Source organism: Carlito syrichta, unplaced genomic scaffold (assembly GCF_000164805.1).
Source record: "Carlito syrichta isolate Samal-C Ts95f unplaced genomic scaffold, Tarsius_syrichta-2.0.1 Scaffold305642, whole genome shotgun sequence".
Taxonomy (NCBI): Eukaryota; Metazoa; Chordata; class Mammalia; order Primates; family Tarsiidae; genus Carlito; species Carlito syrichta.
The window spans coordinates 396,616-413,073 of record NW_007249738.1 but is presented as its reverse complement, the minus strand read 5'-3'; the positions used below and the strand labels follow the sequence as shown (position 1 = coordinate 413,073).

Sequence of the window (16,458 nt, the reverse complement as noted above, 5' to 3'; positions counted from 1 at the left end):
CAAAGGAATTATGTTTTTTTTCTAAATATGCCAAAAAAGTTCTTTTCAGAGGTTTTTAAAACCAGGACCGTTTTTCTAGAGGTTTTTACAACCAAATTCATGTTTTCCATGGACTATTTCCATCCTATAGAAAATATAATTACAAAAATTTCAGTAACTCAATTACTTCCTTTAGATATCAATAAGAGAAAGTAATAGATTTCTCTCTAATACCTAACAGATTCTCAGTGCCTTAGCTCCATGGTGAAGTATCTTTGAAGCCAAGGAAATGAGGATGAAAGAGCTTGAGGATCTGAACTTTGGTTATTAGAAAAAATCATGGCTGTCCAGCAATTTTTGTCCAGAAAATGATCTTTATGAAACATGTAAACACTAGATGCAATTCAGGTAACATTATCTATTGGGAAGGAGGGTGTGTGTCATTGCTGCTTACCTATAGTGGTTCCAACCCCAGTCACTCCATTTGATCCAGAAGCTGTGGCTGCTGAGAAAAGACAGACACAAATAAACAGATTCAGGGAGCTAGGAAAGCACTGGTGACACTTCCACATAGACGCATCAAAAGGGAAGCCATATCACTGAAGGATGCACTCGTGAAAGGATTCCCTGCCCAGTTGTGGACTCACCCGTGCTGAAACTTCCAGGGGCAACTGTTGTGCCAGGGGCTACCCCAGAGGTGCCTGAAATACAAAGGGACTGTGGTAATCATGGTGACTCACTAAGTCAAATAAAGATTCAAATCTGAATGGTTAAAATGTATTTATTTATTTCTCTTGCTTTGGCACATGGCAGATGGTGAACTAGATGCATCTGCCTGCTTTCACCATTTCATAACCTAAGCAAATAGAGACAGTGTTCCCAAGTTCAGGTACTTCTGCCTAAAATTTCACATAAATGGAAACTAGATGCATTTCCCCAGTGCTCACCTGCTTGTTTCCCTGGTGCCGAAGTGATACCTGCTGTGTGATAGAAAGGAGGAAGGAGTTTTAAATGTGCTAAAGCTTATTAGACATAGGAGAAATAATGACCAAGAAAACAGTTACACATTAGAAACATACACATGCAAGCATCCTGACTCCACGGAGCTCTTTTCTATTTTATACCGGCAGACACACACACACACACACACACACACACACACACACACACACACACACACACACACACACAAGAACACACACAGGAAGCATTCATAATTCCAGCTAAGATGCAGTGATAGCTATAATATTAATGGAGAATTCCCATTCCAATCCTCAGACTTGGAGCTTTGAGGACAATTTTAGAATTAGTAGATTTTCAGGAGATTTTATCTATATTAGTAAACCTAGTTTGAATCACTTGCAGTGTCCTTAAATAATGTGAATTCTCTCTCAAGGAGAGCTTGAGTGTCCTAATCCTGATGATCCCACATCGTGGACTGTTTATTCTCACCAGTTTTGAGTCCAGTTCCAGTAGAACCAGTCACTTTTGTGGAAGTTGTGGTCTCTGAGTAAAGAAATAGGAGAGTGATTAAGTTGGTAATGTGGAACAATGGAGATAAATTGGGGTGTTATTTTTTCATAGCAGCCCTTATAGAGATATCATGACATCTGAGACTCAAGAGGACTTAAGAACCTACTGGTGTTAGACATTTCAGATACAATGGTCATTCCAGAAAATTCTCTAGTGGTGCCTAAATGCAGAAGACTAAATGGAGAAATTGAGTATTAGCTCTCTAATTAATCTTGGAGACATTAATATGTCCCCAGAGCACTGGAAGCCCTTTCCTGAGGATACTCTGTCTCTGTTAAGAATGAAAAATGAAAAACTTCCTAGCATTTCATTTTCCAGGTCAGCCTGTGGTGGTCGTGTGGCCAACGGGTTTCTTGTTCACTCTGAGGCAAGGTGGGAAAGGGTTTTAAGTCACCCTTGCTTTTTCCCTTTCAGCAACATATTCCCCTGGAAAGTAGGAGTCTTGGCTACAACTTGAGGCATTTTATTTAGCTAGTTAGTTAGTTTGTTTGTTTGTTTATGAAAGCAGGATTTATTGAGAGGACAGAAAAGCTCCCACAGTGGGGTGGGACCCAAAGGGATTGCCACATTTTAATAATCAGTTGTGTTTGTGATGCTTTTGTATTGAAGGAAGGTAGAAAATAAATTTCAAAAATCAGGCATAAGTAAACACAAAAAATGACAAGTGACAACCTATGTGGGGAGTGGCAAGCAGAGTCAGGAGGATTAGAAGTCCCAGGAGCATGGAATTTTGCAATGTGCTCTCACATCTTTTATCAGGAAAAAAGTCTCCATAAAGCCAGAACACTGAGGGCAGCCTGCCTGAGATATCTGAGCTTGTGGTATTTCCAAGCAGAATAACAGTGCCATGTGATATGACACAATATAGCCCCTGAGGAAGATGCGGACCCCTCCCTCAAATGACTCCATATTACTAGTTCACTGAGGCATCTCAAATAGACAGCCTAGGCCTCAACCCGAAAAGTTCACCTCCTGGCAGTCCTGCTTGGGTGGTCCTGCTGTCCCCTGGAAATGCTGTGGCCTCTGAGAGAGAAAAAAAGTGAGAGGTATAAGAACTATGCAGGACATCCTTGGGCTCCCATATGCTATATTGCCAAAGAGCCAAATTCAGAATTTCTCACTTGTGTTGCTACTCCCAGGTTCCAGAGTTTTGCCAGAGACACCTTCAGTAGTACCTGAAATAAGAACGGATTTTTGTCAGTTAACCAATTTGTTGTCCCTCATAAAATAGTCATAGACTTTTTTTAAAAAACACACAGACATACAATTTTTTTCTTTAATACACCAGTAAATTTATTTCTTAGGACTTTCTAGTTAAAAGAGTCAATCTATATATTTCCCATGGAACATAACATTCTTTTGGCAAGCTTACAGAAAAAGCCTTCCACTGCTGACTTTCTTTCATAGGGTTTATTTACAGAGAAATAAATTTGGGCCCAAATCACCTACATAACTGCCAGGAAATGGGGCCTATGATGCCTTTATGTGGAGTCCTTATATCCAAGGCATAAGACATATGGATGAAAATTGAAGTTTCTAAATTATGTTAATTCATATCAAATATGAATATCTGCTAAAATTTTGTTTAATGTGCCAAATCTGGGAAATTCAAATAATTTGACTATACTTCTGGCTAGACGTGAGCTGTTACTTGAAGGTAAAGTTAGTACCTTTACTGAGCTCACCTATGATCATTTCAGCTCTTGGTGTTCCACTTTCTCCTACAGAAGTTGGGGCCTCTAAGAAACAGGAAAATGAAGATGATTGGAAAATATGCAAAGATCTGGAAAGTGACGCTAGTTCCCCTACCTAGGATAACACTGAAAGATAAATCTCATCGTAGGTGAACTCCAGGAAGGTTTTCTGCCACCTCATTGACTCACCTGTGTTGAAATTGCCAGCAGCAATGGTTGTATCAGGGACTGCTCTGGTGGTGGCTGAAACACAGGGGATCTGAGGTCATATGCCTGATGTTTGTTTCCTGGGGACCTGCCTCTAGAAGAAATCTGGCTCTATCTTTGTTATAGAAAAGGGCTCTTTCACTGCTTGCTGATAAGTTGAAAATCATATGCCTTTCCTATGACCCATATCATTAACAAAGCAAGGAAAATAGTAATGTCCCCAAGTTGAAGTTCCTTCCCCCTGAAGTTTCATTTATTCCAGGGAAACAAAGTGGCTTTCTCCCAGTTTACCTGCCACAGCCCCAGTTGCTTGGTGTCCTGGTGCTGCAGTGGTACCTAGCATAAGATGAAAACCAGGAAAATATTTCAATGTGTCAACAGTGGAGAAAATATTTAATATTTCCATTGCTTTTCTGAGTAATAAAACCTTTATATATGATAAAATTATTTCTATGATTAACATTGTTTTCTCTTCTTCCTGGAAATACAATATTCCTTGACTCCCTCTACATCTTAGTGGTATTATGAAATCACAGGAGAAATCTCTCCTACTGGCTGCACTACCAGTCATCTTTGGAAAGGGACAGCTGTCAGGCTAAGTGCTACTATTGAGAGCTTTTTCAGAATATGTTCAGTGTAAGAAAATACTGAAATCAAATACAAACCACCACACAGGAAAACACACCTCCCAACAGACAAGACTACAGAGAGTTGTCATCCATGCTAAACTCCCTGGTCTGTGCTGTTCATTCTCACCTGTGTTGGATCCAGTTCCAGGAATGTTGCTGCCTTCTGTTAAAGCTTTGGTCTCTGCTGGAGGAAATAATAAATGGTAAGGTCACAGGATCTGGAATATTTTATTTATTTATTTATTTATTTATTTATTTATTTTAAAGACCGGATCTTGCTCTGTCACCCAGGTTGAAGGCATGATCATAGCTCACTGCAACCTTGAACTCCTGGGCTCAGGCTATTGTCCTGCCTCAGCCTCCCAAGTAGCCGGGACTATGGGCATGTGCCAACACACCTGGCTTTTTTTTTTTTTTAGAGAGAGAGATGAGGTCTCACTATGTTGCCCAGGCTGGTCCCAAACTCCTGGCCTCAAGTGAATCTCCTGCCTTGGCCTCTGAAAGTGCCGGGATGAGAGTTGTGCACCATCATACTCAGTCTGTTGATATTTCAACAGAGTTGATCTACTATCTATACTGTGCGGTTAAACAGTGATTTCCTGTTTATTATCCTACCTGTGTGGGAACTTCCAGGTATGATGGTTGTCCTAGAGAATTCTCTTGTGGTACCTAGAACAAGAAAAAAAAAAAGGGATTAACAACATTAGTTCTTTAGTCAGTATTGGAAGTAAGCCAGGCACGGTGACATGAACAAGACCTTGAGCCACTGGCAGACTTTTGCTAAAAATCTCTGTTTCTAAAGGAAATGAACCATGAATGGCTACCATTTTATTTTCTGGCCCACCTATCCATCATTGTTGCTCCTGTGGTTCTTTTTCCAAAGACCCTGATGAATATGCAAAGGGACTTTATCTCCTCCTCACCTGTTTCACTTCCAGACACTGGGCTCCCTGGTATGACAGAGGTGCCTTAAGAAGGAAAAAAGCAGATAAAGAATTCATCTTTCTATTTTATTCATCAATTACTTGAGGTATTTTGATATACAGATGTTTAAAATAAAACTGTAACTCCAAGACTGTCATATCATAATTTTATTTAATCCATCTGACCTGGCTTGGAACTCTGTGAATTGCTGGGGAATCCAGGTGAAACCATGGCTGTACCTGTTAAGATAAATAGAGTGAAAAGTTTCAGAAAAATATATTTCATTATTCAACTAATATTTATTAAGTATCTCTTCTGTGAAATATTGTTTTAGGCCCTTGGGATGGATCAGTAAGCAAAGTGTTCGAAGATTTCTCCCTGACGCAAATTACACTCTAGCAGCTAAGTCAATGTGATAAATGTTAGTAGGTGCACTGGGAAAAGGCAAGTTGTATAAAAGGATCAGGGTCCTGGCCAGGTGTGGTGACTCACACCTGTAATCCTAGCACATTGGGAGGTAGAGGTCAGAGGATTGCCTGAGTCCAGGGGTTTGAGACCAGCCTGGACAACTTAGCGAGACCTGATCTCTACAATAAATCAAAACATTAGCTGGGCATGGTGGCATGCATCTGCAGTTCCAGCTACTTGGAAGACTGAGATGGAAGGATCGCCTGAGAACAGCAGGTCAAGACTGCAGTGGCCATGACTATGCCACTGGCCACTGCACTCCATCCTGGGCAACAAAGTGAGACACCGACAAAAAATAAGGGTCCTGATAGGCGGAGGCTGCACAGCAGGTTGATGATATACATCATCCCTGCTATATAATAACTAGCTCTGCAAACCTGAACTTCTGGAAATGCAGACCGGTAAGGTGTGTGAGGCCATGGAATTTCTAGGCAGACCTAGGTTTGTGACACTGGCATGCTGTGCCCCAAAAGAAATGCAGGGCCGCCTTCACACTCATGTGTCACTGCAGCCACCCAAACAGGGATTTGATAAAAGTCACAAAGCCTAAGAGTAAATAAGCTCACCTCCTGGAAGTTCTGCTTGGGTGGTCCCACTTCCTCCTGTGGAAATTGTGGCTTCTGAGAGAGAAAAGAAAAGAAAGAGTAAAGATGAGGGTGTGGAAAAGGACACATTGGGCCGTTGTCAGAGTATGTCAACCAAAATGCCAATGTCCATATATTGCATGTATTTTCAGGCTTACCTGTATTGTAACTTCCAGGTTCCAGAGTTTTTCCTGCAATCACACCAGTAGTACCTAATACAAGAAAGGGATGGTGTCACTAGTTCAACTGCTTATCCACTTGATTTAAATAGGAATCCCAATTCTTCACTTAGCAGCCAGCCATTACTCTGAGACTTGCAGTGCTAGGAGAAACTTGTACTGTTAGGAGTCTTCCATACTTATCCCTTGTAATATTCCCTTCTGCTGCAGTTTTACTAGGACAATTCTCAACTATCAAGTCCTTTTCTTTATGGGGAGATAGGAGATTTCTCTTCATATCACTGATTTATCTGTCAATAGTTTGAGTCATGATGGTTTAGTGAAGGTCCCTGTAAGCTCAGGAAATAAGGAGGTAATATAATAACTGTTTAGTCTTTTTTTTCTGAATTAGTGAATCACAAAGAAATTAAAAGGGCCAAACTTGAGGCATCACACGGGGTATTTCATGACAGGGAAGCAGGTGGTTTTCTCCTATACTTACCTGTTTCACTGTCGGGGTGGAAGATAAAATTTATTTGTTTCCTAATTATTTTATTCTGCTTTTAACTAACATAATAATAATACATATTTATGAGGTTCAGTGTGAGGTTTTGATATATATGCAATGTATAATGATCAAGTGATGGTATTTAGTATACCTACCACCTCAAACCTTTATCATTGCTTTGTGATGAGAACATGCAGAATCCTCTTCTCAAGTTATTTTTGAATGTACTCCATAATATTGTTTACTGTAGGCACTCTCCTATGCTACAAACCACCAGAACTAATTCCTCCTAACTAACTGTAATCTTGTACCCAACAACCTAATACTAATCAAGATTTTCTATTACTTTTGGGGCAAGGAAATATCTATGTAGACATGTTTCTAAGGTTCATTTAAGTTAACTCTACTTCTCAGGATCAAAACCTATTTTTAGCACCCACTGATATGCTTGCATACAATGTTATAAGAAAATTTATCAGAACAGTTACATCCTATTTCACTCTATCTAGAAGATGCAAACATTTAAAAAGATGATATTATAGATTTATAGGAAAAATGTTAAATTTATATATATAATTGACCTCTGATACACTATCCCTAAATAAATACTTAATATTCTGCAGGAAAACCCACTTCCAAACAAGTCATCCTAATGACAGTCATGTTTAATGATAACACCCAAAGCACAGGCTACTCTTCCTCACCTGTTCTGGATTGAGTTCTGGTACTGCCCCTGCCTTCTGTAAGAGTTGTGGCTTCTGAGGAAAGAAAGAGAAGAATCAGGAGGGCTGGCAAATTTGAGATACTGGTAAAATTATTGAGGTGCTATTTAATCATTATAGCTCTACAAAAGTTATCATGAAACAAAAAGTTATCATGCATTAAAAATGAAGATTTCCTTAGTATGAACTACCTGTGTTGGAACTTCCAGACTTAATGGTTGTTCCAGATAATTCACCAGAAGTATCTAAAATAAGAAAGTAAAGTAGTAATACAGCAAACAATACTAGAATAAGAAAGCAGTCTTGAACTATTGGAAGACCTTTCTTGACAACAATCTGTTTCAGAAAAAAAAAATGCATAGTGAATATTTTCTTTGCTAACTTATTAACTAATGCATTGATACTGAATACTCCTTCAACAGTACCCTACTAAACTGGAGAAGGAAGCTTAATTTCACTTTATTGATTTCACTTCCAGTGATATGGCCCCCTATCATTGCTGACAGGAGAAAAAAGTTTTGATTTTCCAATGTTCTCATTTGTGGAACTTCTGATATTATGATAAACAAGTGTTTAAGAACACTCGTCAGATATTTATAGCTTCGTCTCGTGTTTTAAGTAGTCTATCCTAACTGACTTTATATCCTGTGAACTACTGTTGACACCAAGTGAAACTGTGGGTGGTGGCTGTTGAAGGCAGCAGAGTGACACCCAAAATAAGAATATACCAGTCTCTCATCTCATTTTTTGTAAACATTTTCTCTGTGCCAGAAATTCTTTAGTCAGTGAGAAGGATGGACAAAGATTTCTGCCTCGTGATATTTACATTGCGGGAAGGCAACACAGAAAGCAAACATGAAGTATAATAAATGTATGTTAGATACATGACTGCTGTGACAGTTCTTTGAGAATCATGATGAGCAGAGAGGAGAGAATCAGGGGTCCTGCGTAGGCTGCTGCAGGTCAGTGGGCCGCAGCCAAGAATCCAGAGAACTAATACTGTCCAACAGGACGGGGAGTAGTGTCGGACTCAGATAATCCAGCTTGTGAAATTCCTTAGCAAAACTACCCAGGATGGTCAGCATAAACATTGTGCTTCCAGACAAGGGTAGCCCTCCTTGCTTGGCCCTCATCCTCATGCATGTGTTCCCCTCAGCACACCACAGCAGGGAATGATGAGACTCTGAAGACTGGCACTGACAAAGCTTACTTTCTAGAGCTTCAGATTGGGTAGTTCTGATCCCTTGTGTGGTGCTTGTGGCCTCTGGAGGAAAAGAAAGCAAAAATGAAGTCTCAAATATAGGAACATATAGGTTGTGGTACCTTAGGAAATTGTAAGCTACCATGGTGTAGCATTCCCTCTGTATTTTAGGACTTACTTGTGTGGTCATTCTCAGGTTCCAAAGTCTTCCCAGAGAACACCCCAGTGGTAGCTATGAAGAAAGGGATGAGTAGTCATGGGTCAATACCTCATCATCATGAAGTAGCAAAAAAGAATAGGCAAATAAGTGAAAGTTATATATATATGTGTGTGTAGTAAATATTTTAGTAAATTAGACTATTAATGCCAAAAGGTAATCTGTATATTCTTCATATAATGTCCTTTCCACAGTATATTTACCAAAGGAATTTTAAATTACTGGATCTCCTTTTCTCTAGAGCACAAAGGAACAAGGAGGTAAGAGAGATCTCCCTAGATCATCTATGTAGTATCAGTCAAATGGCCGCATGGTTATCTTGGAGGTTGGGAGGAAAGCCTACTCAAAGCACAGGAAATAAGAATGAAATATTGAGTTTCTGAACCTTAGTCAAGGAATAATGATAAGATTTTACCTAATAATATTCCATATTGAAGAAATGAGTGGCATGGATACATTTGAAGCCATAATCTTTATTGGACATTACTAGAGAGTGGATTCAATGACCTGGCAATGCTCACCTGTGGCCATTCCACTTCTTGTGGTTCCACTTCCTCCTAGGGAAGTTGTGGCCTCTGAGAGAGAGGAAAAGGAAATAAATATTTGGAAAATACTCAAGGACCTTGCAAGAATATGATACTACTCCTGGGAAGAATAGCTCCAGAGGAGACATATAATTATTAAATGATTTCTGAAGGCTTTCCTGCCAATCCATAGACTCACCTGTATTGTAATTACCAGGCAAAATAGTTGTGCCAGAAGTTACCCCATTGGTGGCTGAAACAAAAAGAGGACTATGGTCATTATGGGACTCAGGTTTCTTTCTTAGAACCCTACCTCCAGAAAGAATCTAAGCCTATCATTTATCAAACTCTTTCGCTGGCTCTTCCCAGCAGATGTGCACAGTGTATTTTGTCATTATCCATTAATTACCAAAGCAATAGGAGAAACCAGTTTCTCGGACTTGAGGCAATATTTTTTAATTTTTTTTTAAAGGGAAACTGGTGGTTTCTGCCCATACCTGCCTACTCTACTGACAGGAAAAAAAGCAAAAAATTAAGTTTGCTGGGATTTTTAGACATCAAAAAATATAAATAAATTGTATTACATTAGAGGCATGAGAATCCCTATGTAGGCTTGTTTCCAAGGTTCACTAACATTATCCATACTTTCTAGCTACAAAAAATGTTTTTAGCACCTATTAATGCTCTGGCAGTATTTGTATGTAACATTACAGGATAAATTTCTCAGAGCAATTACAACAGCTATACTGTTTCAAAAGACACTATTGGTAGATACTTAGGAAGAAATCAAATCTAAAGGAAATATATTTTGCCTTGTACACTCTCCCAAGAAGAAGTGCATCCTATTCTGCAGGAAAGCCCTCTCCCAAACAAGTCATCTTAATGAGAGTTGGGTTTTATGACAAACCCAAATCACATGTTGCTCTTCCTCACCTGTTCTGGATTCAGGTCCAGTACTACCCCTCCCTTCTGTGATAGCTGTGGCCTCTAACAAAAGAAAAAGGAGAATCATGAGGTCTGAGGAATTTGAGATACTGGTAAAACAAAAAACCAAAAACACAAAAACCATTGAGGTGCTATTTTATTGTTGTAACTTGATAAAGTTATTATGCATTCAAGATGAGGATTTCCTTCTTGTTCAAATACCTGTCTTGGAACCTCCAGATGTAATGGTTGTCCCAGAGAATTCACCAGAACTACCTAAAAGGTGAAAGTAAAGGAGCTAGTAGGGTAAACAATACCGAATGCAGCAATGAGGTTCTGAAACACTGGAAAACCTTTCCTGAGAAGTTTGGTTTCAGAAGGAAATGAACCATGGATGATTTTTTTTCCAACTTATTGACTAATAGTTTTCTATCAACAGTTTTTTTTCAGTTGTAGTATATTCCAAAAAAAGGAAGTTCAAGTTCATGTTATGAATTTCACCTACAATGATGTAGTTTCCTGGAGAAAGAAAAACTCTTGAACATCCTGAATGTTCTCATTTATGTAACTGATGATATTGTGTCTAAGAATGCATTCATATGAAATGTTCATAAATTCCCCTGTTGATTATATGTAGCCCATCCTGCCTGGCTTGGGATCCTGTGAGCTGCTACCGACACCAAGGGAAACCATGCTGGTAGCTGTTGAAGTCAGCAGAGTGACACTCAAAATAAGAATATACCTGATTTTCATCTCATATTTTGTAAGTATTTCCTCTGTTCCTGGCATTCTTCTGCCAGTGAGAAGAACAGACAAAGATCTTGCCTTGTGAGATTTGCATTTGTGGGAGAGGTAACACAGAAGACAAAAAAGAAGTATAATAAATATATGTTAAATACATGCTTGCCAGGATAGTACTTTGGATAATCATGATGAGCAGAGAAAAGAGGATCGAGGGTCCTGGGAAGGCTGCCGTAGATCAGTGGGCCTCTGCCAAGTGTCCAGAGAACTAATACTATACAATAGGAAGGGGAGCACTGTCTGACTTAGATAACCCAACTTGTGAAATTCCTTAGCAGAATAGATGGTCTGATACACATTATGCTTCCAGACAAGGGTAACCCTTCTTGCTTAGCGCTCATCCTTATGCAAGTGTTCCCCACAGCACACCACAGCAGAAAATGATGAGACTCGGAAGTCTGGGACTGATGAAGCTTACCTCCTGGAGCTTCAGATTGGGTGGTTCTGATCCCTTGTATGGTGCTTGTGGCCTCTGAGGGAAAAGAAACCAAATATAAAGTCTCCAATATAGGGACATATAGGTTGTGGCAACTTAGGGAATTATAAGCAGCCATGGTGTAGCATTCCCTGGGTGTTGTGGGACTTACTTGTATTGTCATGCCCAGGATCCAGAGTCTTCCCAGAGAACACCCCAGTGGCAGCTATGAAGAAAGGGATGAGTAGTTTGATTTAATACCTCATCATCATGAAGTAGGCAAAGAGTAACAGGCAATACATGGGCAAAATCTACATATTTATCCAAAATTTCAGTAAGGTGGGCTTTAAATGCTAAAAGGTAATCTGTATATTCCTCATAAATATCCTTCCCACAGTATATTTACCAAAGGAAGTTATTGGGCCTCCTTTTCTATGGAGTTCAGGAACAGAGAGATAGGAGCTATCAAAAAATCTGATATTACTCATGGGAAGAATAGCTTTAGAGAAGACATCTAATTGTGGGAGGAGCTCTGAAAGCTTTCCTGCCCACCTGAAGACTCACCTGTATTGGAGTTATCAAAGGTAAGAGTTGTGCCAGGAGCCACTGCAGTTGTCACTGAAACCCAGAGAGAACTGAGATCACCATGATGTTCAATCTTTTTTTCCTAAAAACCTACTTCTAGAAAGAACTAATATCTAACTAGCTCTTTCCCTGGCTCTTCCTTGATGATGAGGACTATGTATTTTCTATTTAACCATTTTATTGCCAGAGCAATCAGAGAGACAACTTTCTCTACCTGAGATCATCTTCCTGTTTGCTTGTTTTTTGTTTGTTTGTTTTTCCCTGAGTCAGAGCCTCATTCTGTTGCCCAGGCTAGACTGGAGTGGCATAATCACAGATCGCCACAACCTCTACCTCCTGTGTTCAGGTAATGCTTCTACCTCAGCCTCCTGAGGAGTGTACCATCATGCCCAGCTTCTTTTAAAAAAAAATAATAATGATGAGGTCTCACCACATTACCCAGGCAGATCTCAAACACCTACGTTCAAGCAATCCTTTTGCCTGGGCCTCCCAAAGTGTTGGTATTACAGACGTCAGTCACTGCACCCAGCCTTCCTGGTATTTTCTATCAGGGAGGCAATGTGGTTTTCTCCAATGCTCACCTGTTTTCCCTGTGTCTTGGCTCTCTGATACTGGAGTACCACGTCCTGTGGTGTGGTCACAGAGAAAGGTATGAGTGTGCAGAAAACTCTAGACATTTTGAAAATATTTAGTATTCATTTGCAAAAAGATAACATTTACATAGGGCAAGTGTGTTTCCTGGGTTCTTGTATCTTTTGTGTATTTCTCAAGAAGTTTCATCACCCCACCCCTTTCAAAAGCTTGCAATGTTTGTAATTTCACAGCCAAAGTTACTCAGAACAACTAGAATAACTATCCTATCTTTGGGGATTATGAATATGTGTCTAAACTCTGTCATTAGCAGCTATTCTAGAAAAAATGTCTAAACTGAAAAAGAATTTGTTGTTCAAAAATGCAGTACTAGTAAAGCAAATATAAACTGCTCTTCAGACACTTCCTCTATTTAGGCTTTGCTTATGAGTACCGTATTTCTTGGTGACAAAAAAAAAGATATGAGTTTCTCCTTATATAACCGATTCTGAATCCACCTCCCATGGGCCAGCACCTTCTTGGGAAGTAGAGGTCTCTGAGGGAGGAAATAGGAGAACCATAAGTTCTAGGGTGTTGGCTAACTGGGCAGAGGTAGTTTGTGTGACATTATTAGAGCAACCCTACAAGGACACCATCATTTCCTTCTAGTGTCCATGGAGATTGTTTTCTTTCAACTCTACCTATGTTGGAAATTCCTGCTTAAATGGATGTCTCAGAGCCTACTTCAGTGATACCTAAAATAAGAAAAACTAAATTTAGCAATGTCCCAATTCATCATGGAAGCAGCTAATGAATGGCCTTACAGCAATGTAAGACCCTTCTTGAGGACTTGTCCCAAATGTCAAATCACGAGTGTCCTCCTCTCATCTCTTTGGCCCATTTATTCACAGGCACTTTGCAAATAAACATCCCTACACTCTAACCTCCTGACAGAGGAATGGGGGCTCATTTCCTGCCCACCTGTTTCATTTCTTGTTATATGTCTCTTCGGTATGCCAGGAGTGACTACAGAAGGAGGAAAATGGAAGATAAAGTTCTTCCTAAATATCCCTGTGATACTTTGTGGTTATTTTTCATGACATCCTTAAAGCATACACATGCACATACACGTGCACATACACGTGAACATACATACACAATGCACAAAACACTCATATGAGAATAAGCATTAGCTTGAGTTTTACTTATGTAACATTACCTGTGTTCACAACTTCTGGACTGCTACTGGCTTCAGAAGAAATGACAGTGGTACCTGTGAAAAGAAGTTTTGTAAACTTCAAAGCAGTAGCACTTTCATTCCTGTCTTCAGAGAACTGACTCCGGAACTAGAACTCAGGATTACTTGATGGAGGGAAAGTCCATCAAGTAATCCTGCATGTGGGAAAGTCCAGAGGTATTAGCAATTTGCCCTTGTGTGTTGTGTCCCTAGAGGAAATGTGTCCTCAGCCTTCTTATCTGTCCCTTCTTCTCTGCAGTCCCACACAGGACCCAAAAGTCTCAGGGTGACTGCACTCACCTCCTGATGGTCTTGCTCCAGTGGTCCCTGCAGAAGTTGTGACTTCTGAAAAAGAAAAGAAGAGGAGTAAAGTAAGAACATGCTGGAGCATGTATTAAAACAAAACTGTCTGTTTTCAGGGAGCTTGCATTCTAACATGAATACCAAAAGAATTAGAAGGGATTTTAGAAGTGAGATGTTCTAAAGAATACACTTATTTTGCTCTTTTAAATCTGATTTTAAGTTTTAAAATCAGACAACAGGATGCAATAAGAGCTAAATAATTTTCATGGACATAGTAAAGGACAAATAACATTAATATGCTGAGAAATATGGTACTACTACTTTTCATTAAGAGGGCTATTTGGGTAGTTATTTTTTGTGTGTATACTTGCATAAAATAAATGTTAAATTTAACTATTACACAAAGGATTCTATATATCTTTTGATGATTTAAGAAGGCATACTAGTAGCAAAAGCCCTATGCTACCAAAATCTAATTTGAAATTTACATTTTATTAATTTAGCAAATTAAGACTTCTGCTACTACGTTTTCTTTGCTAGTTTAAATAAATTTTTTTTCAAATACATATTTATTATCTCACACACATTCTCATCTGCTACTATAGGCAGTTTCAGTGGCACTAAAGTTGAAAAACTCAAATATATTTATAAATGAACACTTTTATTTATTCCAACTTATAAAGGTGAATTTATGTGTTCAATTGTAATTTAAGATGACTGTCACAGTCCCGTAGATATTTTTCAGTAATTAAATGGAAAAGACAGAAATGCTATTTGAAGCCACATGTTACAAAAATGTATTTTCATGTCATTTTAATTTCTACTTACCTACAAAGAATTCTGGTGGAATTATGATAACTGAACCTAACAAAGGAAATATTAAAGTTTTCATTAAATAATATATTTGAATTTTATTTAAAATTTTTTCTTCAGTGCTTCAAATGCCAGAATATATGCAATTTTTGTTTTAAAAAAACAGAATTATGTTATTCTCATAGAAGCTTATCCTAGAAATTTAAGTCAGAATGAGAGATCTCTTGGGTTCCATTATGTTCTTCCACATAATCATCTATGAATGACAAATTATAAACTGAAAACAAGTCATTGCCTTTTTTTCCAAGTAAATATTTACACACATGTAATTCTAGTTTGGTTCCTTTTTATTAAATATTAAGCATCAAACATAGAAAATACCAAAAATGACATATGTTGGGGTCTAGTAAATTATAACATACTAGACCCCAACAGTCATACACATTGTGCTCTGGTAGTTCCTACTTGTAGCCATGTTGTTAATTTATAATATAGTTATAGCATTCAATATATAATATAAATTATTGCTAACTCATTTATATTTGCATAATCATCGATTGAATAAAGAATAATGACAAATTTAGTTTCCTTAAATTACTAAATTAATTTTTTTTAGTGACCGCAAAATAAATGTACATAAAGGGACTTTATAACAGTAGTTAGAATAAATGTAGCATAAATCTTTACCAGAAAAGAAATTGTGAGCAATCTATTCCTTAAAACAATACTGAACAATTTAGTCACTAAAGCCTAGATTCTGTTAGATACTCTGCAAAGTGAGAAATTGTCTTCCTCAAGTACTACGATACTGAGCATGTTACTAGTCCAGAAGCTTAAATAATAACACACTATAGCCTTGAAAAAATAATTTAGCCCATTTATTTTGTGTTAGGAAAAATAAATTGTCCTATAAGTTTTTGTGAATTTTATGTCAGGATGAAATAATTGTAAAAAGAAAGAAATTCATAAAATTTTGAATTATAAAACAATGGTATTATAGTTTTGTTGAACACAATGCTGCAAATCTTGTTTAAAAAAAGCAAATTCCACATTTACCACTATATTTTTAAAATTAAGCTTCTTTTTATTATCCTCTACTGCAGTTTTTGTAGTTAGAAATGAGAAATGTTTAAGCTTTGTTATTTTAAAGCAAGTTCTACTGGTGGGCTATTAAATATAATGTTTAAAGATAATCATATATTTTGCTGTAGGGGAGGAAGGCTTCACACTAAAGAGCACAGTCTTGGGTATCAGTAAAAAATGGATAAAATAAAAATATTGTTTCCACCATTTTACTTGCTGCAGAACCTAGACCAAATCTGGCAATGCCTTTGTCTAAGCTTCTCATGTGTAAAATAAGATAATAATATTTATTCAAAAAATTAAATGAGATAATGTATTTAAGGACATTGCAATTGTTCCACTGGCATTGTTTTATAGTTTTTTTTTAAGATGTGGGGTT

At 38.1% G+C, this 16,458-nt stretch overlaps 1 protein-coding gene across 1 annotated transcript in view; it reads right to left on the bottom strand.

Annotated features, from left to right (window-relative positions):
- The window catches only part of MUC19 (mucin 19, oligomeric), a 180,393-nt gene that overhangs the window by 58,458 nt on the left and 105,477 nt on the right, over positions 1-16,458 (bottom strand). The window contains exons 56-77 of the mRNA XM_021714400.1: positions 15,012-15,047; positions 14,181-14,225; positions 13,863-13,916; positions 11,661-11,714; positions 11,492-11,545; positions 10,495-10,548; positions 10,282-10,335; positions 9,548-9,601; positions 9,346-9,399; positions 8,786-8,839; positions 7,598-7,651; positions 6,177-6,230; positions 6,001-6,054; positions 5,152-5,205; positions 4,966-5,010; positions 4,658-4,711; positions 4,170-4,226; positions 3,396-3,449; positions 3,183-3,251; positions 2,634-2,687; positions 627-680; positions 434-484 (exon numbers count right to left, since the gene is read on the bottom strand). Coding sequence (XP_021570075.1) covers positions 434-484; positions 627-680; positions 2,634-2,687; positions 3,183-3,251; positions 3,396-3,449; positions 4,170-4,226; positions 4,658-4,711; positions 4,966-5,010; positions 5,152-5,205; positions 6,001-6,054; positions 6,177-6,230; positions 7,598-7,651; positions 8,786-8,839; positions 9,346-9,399; positions 9,548-9,601; positions 10,282-10,335; positions 10,495-10,548; positions 11,492-11,545; positions 11,661-11,714; positions 13,863-13,916; positions 14,181-14,225; positions 15,012-15,047 — 1,167 coding nt within the window. The remainder of the gene's footprint in view (positions 1-433; positions 485-626; positions 681-2,633; positions 2,688-3,182; positions 3,252-3,395; positions 3,450-4,169; positions 4,227-4,657; positions 4,712-4,965; positions 5,011-5,151; positions 5,206-6,000; positions 6,055-6,176; positions 6,231-7,597; positions 7,652-8,785; positions 8,840-9,345; positions 9,400-9,547; positions 9,602-10,281; positions 10,336-10,494; positions 10,549-11,491; positions 11,546-11,660; positions 11,715-13,862; positions 13,917-14,180; positions 14,226-15,011; positions 15,048-16,458) is intronic.